This window comes from Taudactylus pleione, unplaced genomic scaffold, assembly GCF_031769625.1.
Source record: "Taudactylus pleione unplaced genomic scaffold, aTauple2 ptg001357l, whole genome shotgun sequence".
Classification (NCBI taxonomy): domain Eukaryota; kingdom Metazoa; phylum Chordata; class Amphibia; order Anura; family Myobatrachidae; genus Taudactylus; species Taudactylus pleione.
In genome coordinates, this window is record NW_028285757.1 from 28,396 (window position 1) to 42,304 (window position 13,909).

General features: G+C 44.5%; 1 protein-coding gene across 1 annotated transcript in view; it reads left to right on the forward strand.

Annotated features, from left to right (window-relative positions):
• Positions 1–1,229: 1,229 nt before the first annotated feature.
• Positions 1,230–13,909, forward strand: part of LOC148443003 (complement C3-like) — a gene marked incomplete at its 5' end in the record, with an annotated part of 121,860 nt that continues 109,180 nt past the window's right edge. Inside the window, 3 exons of the mRNA XM_088463398.1 lie at positions 1,230–1,391; positions 1,563–1,692; positions 11,573–11,647. Coding sequence (XP_088319524.1) covers positions 1,230–1,391; positions 1,563–1,692; positions 11,573–11,647 — 367 coding nt within the window. The remainder of the gene's footprint in view (positions 1,392–1,562; positions 1,693–11,572; positions 11,648–13,909) is intronic.

Sequence of the window (13,909 nt, forward strand, 5' to 3'; positions counted from 1 at the left end):
GACTAGGATAGGCTACATAACAGTCTGTGCACAGGGGACAAAGTGATATTGGTGTGAGTGGTGGGTGAATAGGTTAGGCTACATATCAGTCTGTGCACAGGGCACACGGTGACATTGGTGTGAGTGGTGGGTGAATAGGAGAGGTTACATAGCAGTCTGTGCACAGGGCACACAGTGACATCGGTGTGTGTGGTGGATGAATAGGAGAGGTTACATAGCAGTATGTACACAGGGCACACAGTGACATTGGTGTGAGTGGTGGATGAATAGGAGAGGTTACATAGCAGTCTGTGCACAGGGCACACAGTGGCATAGTTGTGAGTGGTGGGTGAATAGGATAGGTTACATAGCAGTATGTACACAGGACACACAGTGACATTGGTGTGAGTGGTGGGTGAATAGGAGAGGTTACTTAGCAGTCTGTGGACAGGGCACACAATGACATTGGTGTAAGTGGTGGGTGAATAGGAGAGGCTACATAGCAGTCTGTGCACAGGACACACAGTGACATTGGTGTGAGTGGTGGGTGAATAGGAGAGGTTACATAGCAGTCTGTGGACAGGGCACACAATGACATTGGTGTGAGTGGTGGGTGAATAGGATAGGTTACATAGCAGTATGTACACAGGACACACAGTGACATTGGTGTGAGTTGTTGGTGAATAGGAGAGGTTACATAGCAGTCTGTGGACAGGGCACACAATGACATTGGTGTGAGTGGTGGGTGAATAGGAGAGGCTACATAGCAGTCTATGCACAGGTCACACAGTGACATTGGTGTGAGTGGTGGGTGAATAGGAGAGGTTACATAGCAGTCTGTGGACAGGGCATACAATGACATTGGTGTGAGTGGTGGGTGAATAGGATAGGCTCTATAGTAGTCTGTACACAGGGCACACAGTGACATTGGTGTGAGTGGTGGGTGAATAGGAGAGGTTACATAGCAGTCTGTGCACAGGGCAGAAAGTGACATTGGTGTGAGTGGTGGATGAAGGTGCTACTGTTGCCAGTCTGTATAGCGCTGCTGGTCACATGGTCCACTCCCGCATAAGGGCCCTTACGCAAAGAAATACAACTCGAACACCTCAAAAAAAAAAATGGGAAAAGCCACAGACAACATCTAGTTTATAATACAATTGTGCTTTGAAATTCTGCAAAAATAAATATATGTTATGTTGTATTTGTGAAAATATTGAAATACTAACATATGTAGTGATTGTGTCACACAGCTGGAGCTGAAAAGAGAAAAGGACAAAGAAAATGTAATACAAAGTCCTGGGGCAACAATGAAACTGAGACTGAGAGCGGATCACAAGGCCAGCGTGGGGCTGGTGGCTGTGGACAAAGGTGTCTATGTGCTAAACAAAAAATTTAAGATCACCCAGAGGAAGGTGCGTAGAGTAATATGTGAGAGGTATTGATGTTTTTTTATTGAATAAGAAAAACATAAGTTTCCAAATTACCTGTGCTTCCATACATGTTTTACAATTTTTTCCCCTTTGTTTAGTAGTGTCTGATAGATATACATATGTGTCTCAGATCTCATTTGTCCTTCTTACAAGGTTTGGGACTCCGTGGATAAGTATGACATTGGCTGTACACCGGGGAGCGGTGCTGATGCCCCAGGAGTGTTTTATGATGCTGGCCTGGCCCTACATACAAACTTCAAGATGACAACTCCTCAGAGATCAGGTGATTATAGGTTACAGACTTTGGGCCTGATTCAGAAAGGATTACAACTGCGATTATGCACGCAATCGGCCGATTGTTGCATTCTGCGCATCTGCGAGCCAGCCACTACACAGCCCCATCACAGAGTGATTGACAGGAAGTACCGTTTGGGGGTGGTGACAGGGGTGATTGGCGAAACGCAGACGTGGCAGTGCGTTTGAGCGTCATTGCAGGGGCGTGCATAAATTATCCACTGCGATGCCATACACAGCCTGAGCTCTCACTGCATAGCAGAAGGTTAGTAATTTCTGAGTAAGGTCAGAGGCCGTGATTCAGAGCCGGACGCTCTGACAGAGCGCTCGCTCTGAATCAGGGCCAAGCTGTTTTCTATTTTGAAGGCCTCCTGGCCGCTCGCATAGCTGTGAGTGACCACCCACAGCTATAGCGAGCGGCCAAAATGATGGTCGCGATGGTCAAGACCTGGAGTGCTTCTGGCTCTATCAGAGCCAAAAGCACTCCCACTGACATCACTAGTGATGTCAGTGGGGCCGGCCCCAGATGGTAGGCGTTCCCATGGGTACGCCTCCGTCTGGGCAGCAACGCCCCCGGCACGCCCACCAAAGGGGACGTGCTGTCACTCACCATCGACAGCACGCCCCCTTTGGTGCGAGACCTGTAACGACGGCTTGGCCATCATTATTCGGGTCTCGCACATGTGCACGACGGAGCAGCCTCCGTTGTGCGCATGCGCATTTGCCCAACATCGACCCGCTTGCGAGCGCTCAGCGCTTGCGAGCGGGTCTGAATTAGGCCCAGAGCTTGTGCAAGTGTGTATGAGGCTGCGATGGTACTCGATGTTACCGATGGTTTTGCAGTCTTGCCAAGTATTACCGATCTGTGTAAGGTAAAGTGGGCGGCAGTATGTTATGCTGAGACAGCATAGCAATCGCAGTGGATTAGCATATGATCGCAGTGAGACTGCGTGTGTAATCGCTATCGCAAATGCAGTTGCGATCCGTACTGAATCAGGCCCTTAGAAAGTTATTGCCAAAAGACGCTAATGGAAATCCACACACAGGTCACTTCAAAGTTTCCTAATCCAAAAGTGAAAGTACAGTGTCCAAATGGTTCAGTTCTTCTGTGGAGCTGAATCCAAAATTAATCAAAAACATAAAATGTACAATTTAGTGGAGTTCCAAGTAAAGTTGTAGCTACGGGGCTTGCTCTGATCCTGGCATCCAGGGCCATTTCATGCAAACGGGTAAATTTACTAATGATCGGTTTAGGGTTTAGTAATTTTTCCATCAGTTTTGCAAACCGACCATTTACTGTAGTAAAGTCAAAACAGACGGCAAAATTACCAAAATTTGAAAACACTTTAGAAAATCGGACCAACACTGATTTTTTTTTTAGCAAAGGCAAGAATAAGATCTACAAATTTACTAATAGTTGTTTTTTTTATGTGACCAAAAAACGACCATAAGATGACAGCAAACCCATCCAAACATTAGACCTGTCTGTGGCTGGGTTGTTTGGGAGAAGTACTGCACAGATCACTGTGATCTGTGCCGGCTTCATTAAGTTTAAAAAGATTGCAAGAGTTAAATTAAAAAACATGTGTTGGGGTTTCTCCCCCTCCAAATCCAAACCGGACCTCTCAGCCTAGGCTGGTATGGGAACATATGAAGGGGAAATGTTCTCCCTATTTTTTTATACCTAGCACCAGTTTGAACCAGCCAGGGCGTTGACGCTGTAGCTGGTGGACACACAGCATGGGGTCCCCCTGTAATAATGGCGACTAGCCCCAAACTGGTCAGACAAGGGATGGAATTTCTGGGAAAGTCTGAACCCTACAAATAAAATGGGATCCTCCTCTTGAGGAACAACCATCCCCAACTGTTAGCCAAGGGACCTGCATTGTAGAGTACATTGTGTACAGTGCCAATGCGAAATGGCAGGTCACAAGCAGATCCCGTCATTGAAGTTAATGAGGAGCTGCTGATCAGCTGAGAGCGTGGGAATGGTTGCTAAGGCAATGTCCGCTCTTCGCCAATCAGTTATAGATTAATCCTATTATTGTGATAGTAATTATTGCAGTGTCCCTCTTCTCCATAATCCCTTTAGCTGCTCCATAAACTCTCCAGTCAAAGAGCTCTTCTGTCAACTTTGAAAACCTCTCATAAGCCAACATTTTGGGGGTATGGTCTAGTGACAAAATATATTGTTATATCATTTGGACATTGTTATCCTGACCATGTGAAGTCAGCCAGTCACCTTTACCAAGATGGCTGCAGGAACACTTACTGTGCATGCACAACCTTGCACCATCTTAGATGTGTGTGATGTATTGCAAAGACGTGCAGCACATGTTCCACCAGGGTGTTAGTACCTCATTATATTACCACTGCTGTCTCTAATTACTCAAATTGCTTGCTCTGTATTTCTCTGTGCTACCACTAACACCTGATGTTATATCTGTTACAGCTGTCATCCAAACAAAACCTACAAGCCGGGCTAAGGATAAACTGTCTGGCATAAACTTTGTTACACAATTCCGCTGGTGCCGATCATTCTACTCCAATAGGACATATTAACAGACAATGGGCAGGATGCATGACACATTGCATTCCGGATGAGATGCAACCTGCCACCTTTTGCATGCATGCCGGCATTAATTGTGCCAGTATGCATGAAGGAGGCCATGAAGGACAATTCTCTTGGTAAGAGCTGTCCTTTTTGAGAGATGGACTTCCAGGTATATGACCCAGAAGTCCCTCTGGCGCCCTTCTGCATGCGTGCACCACACGTGCGGGGGGTGATGAGAGAGATCTGACTGGATCTTTCTCACATCACTCTCTGAATAGAAGCCCTTAGGCTTCTATAGAGTAATGCAAACTGAAGATGGCATTACCCACAGCATCCAAGTCCTACTTGGTGCATATGAGAAATGCGGTCAATCCACTGAAAATGGCATTTTTGAGCGTTTGCCCACATTTCTCACATTGCTACATCCCACACATTGTTTATTGTGAAACACCTGGGTATTCGAGCTGTGGTAGATTGGTTAGCCCGGGAGTCTTTGCCATTCAGGATCACACAGTTAAGGACACCAGGGAAGACACAATGGTACATTTATATTATGGTTAGTGTATTTTAGAGTAAAAAACTTGTTGAGGTTCATTAACGACTGCCAGACAATCACCAGCCTCCTAGTTTCGATTTTACCCACACAGTACACCTGACAGTAGAGAGTATTCCACTCCCCAGTGTTATGACAGAAGAGATCTCCCTTCATTATTCCCACCTAGAGGCAAGACTCTTAGGTGCATCAGAAATCTAACATTCCAATGTCTCAACATCTCCCCACTGTAGAATTTTGTAATATCATCCAACTGGAAGGAGGAATAGGAGTGTATTTAGGTGTCAGGCCAACCCTAGGTTCAACATTATTCATCATCCCTTTGTCCCTTCATGTTGAGACTAAGCCTTTGGACCTCCAAATCAGCCCAACCTAAACCAGGTCACTGTAATTTCATACCGCACTACAATTTTCTATCCATTGCCCACCTATGCCAGTTGCATAATTTAAAAAAAATACTTGTAATGACATAAAAATAACCTCCTCAGGCCAGTGGCCTACAGTATCTGGGCTTTTATTCAATGAATCCTGCTATGCCTTCCCCAGCAAGTGGTATATGAGCCTTAAGTGGCTAGTTTGAAATCCACCACTGAGAAAAAAACACTCCAATCTCCAGTATGTTCTTGTAAGAGCCTAAATTATCCAATCCAGAAAATTTCACAATGAATTTCTGACTCCTTCATGTCTTTTTAATCTCATTGCACTTCACTCAATGATGGGATAGACTACTGGTGTGGTGTTACCTTTGGGTAGTTACTTGGGCTAAAGGGAGAAGGGGGACTGGCCTAGGTAACATTACATAATATTTTTTTGCCCTTTATCCCTGCTAGGCAGGCACCATGTTTTCTGTAAGGGGACTTGTGGAACAATGAGAACAAAAAGACATTCCCTAAACACTACTATGGGGCATTAGTCATACAGAGTGTATGCACAAAAGTGATGTTGGAATCCAGACACACGGTATCAGAAATGTGATGACTGGAAGGTAGCTAGACATGCACACAAACATACTTTGGTAAGTGGGTGTGTTATGGGAGTGTTGTTGAAAGCAGCTGCATACATAGAAGCACCAATGCAGGCTTAGGAGGCCATAGTAGATGGAGAAATTGCACATTTCATAGGTCTGGTACAAGTTTCAATGGTGTCACCAATTGTGGTGTCTGAGGATGCACTTATTGGTAGTGATAGTGATCCCTGCAGTGCTTCTCCCAAACTCACCTACCAAATTTAGGTCTATTGTATGGGCAATTTTGATATTGATCTTTGCTCCAATTTGCAAAATCAATTGTGATTCAACCGCAAGGGTCTCGTCGCAAGCCCGATGGTCGTGATGGTCTTGACCATCGCGACCATCATCATGGCCGCTCTCATAAGCTGTGGGTGGTAACCCACAGCTATGCGAGCGGCCAAGAGGCCGCAACAAAAAAACCCAAAAAATGCCCTGATTCAGAGCGGGCGCTCGTTCAGAGCGTCCGGCTCTGAATCAGGCCCCAATTGACAGTTCAATGATACTATATAGGAAAATGAGGGACTGTTACATTTATCATGCAGTTTTATTAAAGGCTTGGATACAGTATTTTTTGACACAAGAAAAAAATAGTTTTTTTCCACCTTAATTATTTTTGGGGATACGCCCAGAATAAGTACAGTATTACAGACTTCCTCCCTGAGAAACACACTCTTGAAATACTATTTAAGTGTAATTATAAAAGAATGCAGATTTTTTTTGATGTCAGAATTTTTTATTTTTTTTTCACTATAATTATTTTTTGGGTGCAGCTAACAGAGATATGACAGCACACAGAGTAAGTACAGTAATACATGCTGCCTAAATACAGTAATACATGCTGCCTCTTCAAGATACACATTCTTGAAATACTATTTTTATATTGAATTGTAAAGGATTGCAGATTAAAAAAAAATATTTTTGTTGAAAACAGGAAAAGATGTCTTCTTTGGAGTGCAGCTCACTTAGACTCAGCAGAGTATACTATTTTTTGCCAAGTAATCTTGAAGTCACAGTGTCTCTCTACCTTCATACACAAGCGACAATATAATTTCTATACTGCAGTGTAGATAGATTATAAATCATTGTGAAAGAAAGTGCAAGAAGAAAGTTTGCAGCACTGGATTGCAGGTGCTACTACAAGGTCTGGCTATAATATAATGAGACTGTACTTATAAATAATAAACCATACTGCTTGAGTTAAAAGGGAGTGAGGGAACATTGACCTTTAACTATCTCAAAATGGTTTTGCAAGTTTCATTAATTCTCGCACAGATAGTTTACTGTTGCACAGCATTCGAAAAAGTTGTGTTTGTCCCGTTTGTCATAGAAATGCTTAGTTTAAAAGTAAAGTAATATGTTACCTCTAAGAGGGGTATTCAATATAAAACGTTAACTTCACTGTCGAAGTTAACGTTTCATGTTGGAGTTTTTACCTGCATTAAAGTATCGGGCGCGCTCCTACTTATCCCCGTATTCAATATGAAATTAACGAAAACGGGATCCTCCGAAGTTGGATTTGCGTTAAGTTACGAATTATTCCTTAAAAAATTGTAGGACCCCCCTAAAGTTGTAAAAACATGGGGGAACACTATGGGTACCCCCGTTTTAGCCTTTAAATGAAAGTCGGGGATTTAAATAGCCGCAGCAGGTGTTTTTTTCCCGACATTGAAGAAGTGTTGCAGAAGAGCACTTAGATTATTTTTTTCATTTTTTTAAGTGGTCCCATCAAATTTGGGGTACATGAAAATGGGTACTAGCATATTTTTAAGTCCCTAAAGTAAGTTTTTAAAAATTCTGCAATTGTGCACCTGCCGCTATAAATCTATTCTAGAATACACCTGCCGCATACTTGTAGAATAGCCCTGAACCTATTTCCCTATTGTTAAACAATTTTTTCCCTTTTTTTTTTTTTCACCCCAATTTTTAAATTCATTTTTTGGGGTGTCCCTATTTTTTTTTTTTTTTGACACAGTTCTTTTTTAAATGTCATTCCCAGGGGTGCAGGCTATTTTTTTTAAGCCTGCACCCCTAAACCCCAATTCGGCACTTTTTTTCGACACCTATTCAATGGTGAAAAGTTATCCCCGTTTTTTATCAAAGACTTTTCAAAACTGCGAAAAGTCTTTGAAATTGAATACGGTGTAAAACTAAAACCAGCGATAATGACGTCATAGCTCCGATATTAACGCAAAATGATGTTTTCGCTCCCATATTGAATACCATCCTAAATGTTTAGTTAAATTGATCACAATTCCCAACAAAATTTTCTGTATGTTAACTGGGGCTTATAGGGCAGATTGTATGTAATGTGCACGTATCTTTGAGTAGCACAAAACATTTAGTAACAGTCATAAGGATACTGAAGATGATGAACATCCTGGAAGGCTTTGCACATGAAAAACAAATGAAATGTGGTAAAAATGTGAAAATGATTTAAATAGACCATTGACTTTGCATACGAATAATAGCAGAAATAGTAAACAATGACAAAGAAACTTTTAGGCAAGTTTTGCATCAAGCTCTTAACATGAAAAAAAATTGTGCTAAAATGGTTCTAAGGGCCTGATTCAGAGCCGCTCGCTATTTGCGGTCGTTCGTTTTATAAAAAGGGGTGGCTATTCAAATGAACCGTTTGCACTTTGCGGTCTGTTCACGCCTCTAAGTCTGAACGAGCGAGCAAAACTTGCGGTTGTAATTTTGAAAAATACGCCCCCTTGCCACTCGCACCAAACGTCATGTCCGCTATTTATTAGATTAATCGAGTACATCGTACAGCGTATGAACTGCTTGCTATTCTTGTGGTTGGCTTTTTCAACCGCTATTTTGCGAGCAGTTCTGAGTTAAAAAAAACCAAGTGACGTGGTCAATGACGCTGCTGGATTAATTATGCACTCCCTTAAAACGCCCGTTTTGACCTTTAAGCACGCCTGCGTTCAGAATTCCACTCCCCGTTTTCAAGCACCTTCCCCTGTTACCACCCACATACGCCTCCTCCTGTCACTCAAAGTAGCAGGCATTCGCTATATAGCGAACTAACGATATTTGGCCGCACTGACTGGTTCACGCATGCGTATTACAATCCGTACGCATGCGCAGTTGTGCGAACATCGGTCAGAACGAACGAGCTGCCACTTCCGAGCGGCTCTGAATGAAGCCCTAAGTCTTTTCACTGCAGAGCAGAAAGAAAATTGAAAGTGAATTTGTACAGACATTTTGGAACAAATTCAAGCAGATTCACATTTTGTAGATAAAGTTATTACCTGTGGTGAAGCATGGATCCTCCAGTACGATCCTGAGACAAAACACCAGTCCATGCACAGGGAAACGCCATCCACTAAGAGAGAAGAAAGCATGTCAAAGCAAATCCAAATTCAAAGCCATGTTAATTGTTTTCTTTGAAGGGTGTTATTTTGGAAGACTGGGTACTAGAAGGCACAACAGTGAATCAACTTTACTATAAAAATGTTCTAGCAACTTTGTGGGAAAGAATCAGAAGAAAGAGACCAGAGCTGTGGAAAAATGGTTTAATCCGATCAGGATAATGCACCAGCCCACACAGCTCTCTCTGTGAAGCAGTTTTTGGCCGGGAAACAGACTGCAGTGCTAGAACACCCCCCATACTCGCCAGCCCTAGCACAGTGTGACTTCTTTCTTTTCCCTAAAGTCACATCTGTACTCTAGGGAACAGTTTTGAGGTAAAGAACAAATGGATGGAGCTGTTGTGACAACTGACAAATAATGAGCTACAGCTCTATTTTGACCAATAGAAAATAACAAAGCAGTGGTTAGTGGATCCAGAAAGGGAATACAAAGAAGATAAATGGAGTTAAATTGTACTTAATATAATTAAACTTAAAATATAGCATCAGTCTCATTATTTAATAGCCACACCTCTTATATCTGACAAACAAAAACACACAGTAGCCAGTATCCTGTTTGCAGTTTGCATTGCACTGGATTGCTGGTGTTAGCTATTGTGTACGGCAAACAAACACCGTGACAAAGGTGCCAACAGTCACCCCCAATTACTCCATCTGCCTACTACAAATATCTAATCTAATGGCATCCTATTGGTGTCTATTTGCACAACTACAGCCTACACCCTCTATATACCATACTTGCCGACATTCAGCTCCCTCATTCCGGGAGGGAGCTGAATGCCTGCATTCTGTGGGGGGCGTGGCTGGGCTTTGATGCCATTTTGGGGGTGGGGCCAGGGGCATGACCGCACGATCACGTCATCATGGCCCCGCCCCCTCTTCACAATGGCAGAAAAAAGGCAGGGGGCGGAGCCACGATGACGCGATTCAGCGCGAATCGCGTCATCGGGCCCTCCAGCAGCGTGGGTTTTTACTAGTAGTCTGAGGGGGGTAGGCGGCAGCCGGGAGGCATGCCTGCCTTTCCGGGGGGGTCGGGAGCGTGAGGGTAGGCAAGCCTGCTATATACTCTCCTTTGTGAAATGGAGACTGATCATGAGGGAGGGATTGATATGCTATCCAAAACATGCAAGTTCTGACATTTCAGGTAAATGGTGTTTTGCTTCGTCATGAGATGGGCGCTTGGAGGGAAAACATGAGCCGGGAATTAGTTCTCAGAAACACAAAGTTCAGATATTTTTGGAAATCAGCAAAAACCAAACTGCTCATTTTTACTAATTACCATAACCGGTTTTATGACATTGTGATGTCAGTGTTTTTTTTTTTAAGCAAAATTGGAGCCCTAACAGGAAGGTTGCTATGTTAATGATCATGTAAAAGAAAACTCTCTGATACCCTTTTTACTCCACAGTTAAGTGACTCGGCAATCCAACCCAGGTAACTTGCAGGGTTTAACACAGGATTGACCCATGCAACCCTGCAGTGTAAACAGGTGTCCGACCCGGGTACTGCTTACAGCACCTTCCAGGTTTCCCAGCGTTTGGGGATGATGTCATCTCCAAGTGCCAGAAGAAGTGTTCCGCTGCAACCATGTGCAATGTGACAGGTGCCAATTTGGGAATGACTCAGATCAGCGCCGCAGTGGAAAAGGTTCTGTCCTGGGTCTGACCTGTTTTGGAACTGTGGGCCTGATTCAGAGCCGGACGCTATGAGCGTACGCTCGCTTGATAAAAGGGGCCGGCTATTTAAATCAAGTGCTTGCACTGCGTCGCGTAAAGCCGCCCACTGAGTAATAGCGAGCGTCCGCATTATGCGCTCGCATTTGTATAAAGCCCCTTTGCCACCCGCACCACATGTCATCTCCGGCAGTTCAATGACTAATCGGGAGCATCAAGAGCCATCGGAACAGCTCGCAGCGCTTGTGGTTGCATATTCCTACCACAACATTGCGAGCAGTTCAGGCTCAAATACAACCTAATCACGTGTGTAATGACTCTACTTTGCTAATTATGCATGCCCATTAAATGCCCCTCAGATGGTCGGGCACGCCTGCGTTCGCACAACCACACCCCCATTTTTAAGCACCTTCCCCTGTTACCACCCACAAACGGCACTATCTGTCACTCAAAATTGCGGCCTGACTGCGGGCAACGGGCGAGCAATTTCCGAACGCAATTACTGGTTCACGCACGCGCATTGCAACTCATACGCATGCGCAGATTGCGAAAAATCGCTCAAAGCGAGCGAGCGCAGCATAGCGTCCGGGTCTGAATCAGGCCCTGTGTTCCAAATCTTGGGTCTGACTCTGAACTTAGGTGGAAGAGCAGTATTACACTGTTGGCCTTTTCATGTTTGTCTCTTCTTATGTTCCCACAGAACCTTTATGTTCACCAAAATTAAAACGCAGACGACGTTCATCAGCAGCACTGATAAAGCAAAAAGACAATAAAGGTAAAACTAAAATAGAATCCTCCAACTGATGGTTCCGGAGACACTGAAATAGTCTCTAATCTCAGATGCTGAAGTTTCGTCTCACTTTAGGATGAATGTCATTTATTCCGTTTCACCCCCTCCCCCAATTCTACTAATAATATTATTTTCATTTTATTGCTTCCTTCCTGATTTTTTAAATATTAATTGTATCCAGAAAGCACTTTTGTGTAAATGGCTTTCCTGTATGATTGAAAGAACACACTTAGAAGCACAGACACAAACAGCAATGCATTTAGTGAATGTTGCAGGAAGGTATGCACAAACCAATAAATGAAAGACACGCAGATGCTTTAGGTGACACTGTTAGTGCACATAGGGCCTGATTCAGACCCACTCGCAAGCGGCTGTCCGCTCGCAAGTGGGTCGATGTTATGGACTGAGCATGCGCACGACGGAGGGAGCTCCGTCGTGCGCATGCACCAGACGCGACGAGCGAAGGAAAGTCCTTCGCTCGTTGTGTCCGATCAAAGGGGGCGTGCTGTCAATGTTGATTGACAGCACGCCCCCTTTGGTGGGCGTGCCGGGGGCGTGCCTCCCTGACGGGGGCGTTCCCACGGGAACGCCTCCCGTCAGAAGCCGGCCCACTGACATCACTAGTGATGTCAGTGGGAGTGATTTTGGCTCTGATAGAGCCAAAATCACTCCGGAGCTTGCGGTTGAAAACCTCAACCGCAGGCTCCGACTCGCAATTTCGATGGTCGCGATGGTCTCGACCATCGCGGCCATCACAATGCACGCTCGTATAGCCTGTGGGTGGTGACCCACAGCTATACGAGCGTCCAGGAGGACGCTCCATGAAAATGGAGCCCGGCCCTCATTCAGAGCGTGCGCTCTGCTCAGAGCGTACGGCTCTGAATGAGGGCCATAATATGTTGGCTTCTGTATTTTTTTAAAAATTATCTAATTATCAAGCTTTTATTGGAGGAAAAAGGAGGTAAACTTCCAGGACTGATTGTAACAACATAATAAATCATTGTACAATAAATACCCATAACCTTTGTCCTACATACAGTATGAGTCCTCTTACATCTTTGTTCATAGCATGGCATTCTGGCTTCCCTGCCGCGGCATGTCAATACGCGTTATGGCATGGCGTACTATTCACAGAATTTCTTGGCATAGTGTATGATGCATTAAAATCCACACCATGCAATACACAGTTTAGCCACTGGGTGGTGAATACTCCATGGATGAAAACTACAGTACTGAAACATTACTAAAGGTGATTCGTGAGAGGCTGGCAAATCATGTTCAGGCAGTGTAAACAGTCACTCCTCCAGGGGAGCTGCATAAAATGATCACTTTAGGGCTCTATTTATTAACATTATTTTTACTAAAATAAAGTGAAAAAGGGTGTTTTCACACCCTTTTCACATTATTTTAGTTTCACCTGTATTTATTACAGGGCAATTGGAGTAGAATTAGTAAAATTCTACTCCAACCCCCAGTATCACTTATTTTTAGTAAAGCAGATCGCATTTCCCATAATTGTAATAGGAAATGTGATCTGTGTGCAAGTTACTAAAAATAAATTGTAAAAAAATATCGGGGAAGCCCTGTGATAATAACGCCACCTGGAGGTGGCGTTATCCAGGGTCTCCCCCGGTTACCGGGCTCCCACTCTGCTCTAACGGGGAGAGCAGAGGCGGGAGCCGGTACCAGTAATCAGCTATGTGGTCTAAAGCTGATTACTGTAAAAAAAAGAAAAAAAAAATTAAACATTTTTTTTTTCACTTACCTGAATCCAGGGACCGGTGATCAGGCCTCCGGTGATGGCTCCTCTCCGGTCAGCTGGTCTCCCACAGTGCACTGGGGTCCGGTCATCAGGTGATCGGGCCCCAGTGCAGTATGGGAGATCACCTGATCGGGAAGCCCGGAGAAGACCACCGGAGGCCAGGAGGATGCAGGTAAGTGTAATGAAGGGAGGGGGGGTTGCGGGGTGGGGAGGGGGGGTCCGCGATCACGGGGGGCGGGGCTTAGCGCTGGGGGGCGGGGCTTAGCGTTGGTGGGGGGGTAGTAGCGGTGGTCGGTCGGCGCATGCGCGTGCTCTTAGTCACGGTATTTTTTCCGAAAATACCGCGACTAGAGTGCGGATGGGATCCGCAGGGACAGAGCTTTATCGCAAGCTCTGTCCCATCAAGGGATTTATAGTAAATCCCTGTGATATTACCTGAATTCGCAATGCGAATTCACTCGGTAATATCACACTACAATCCGCAT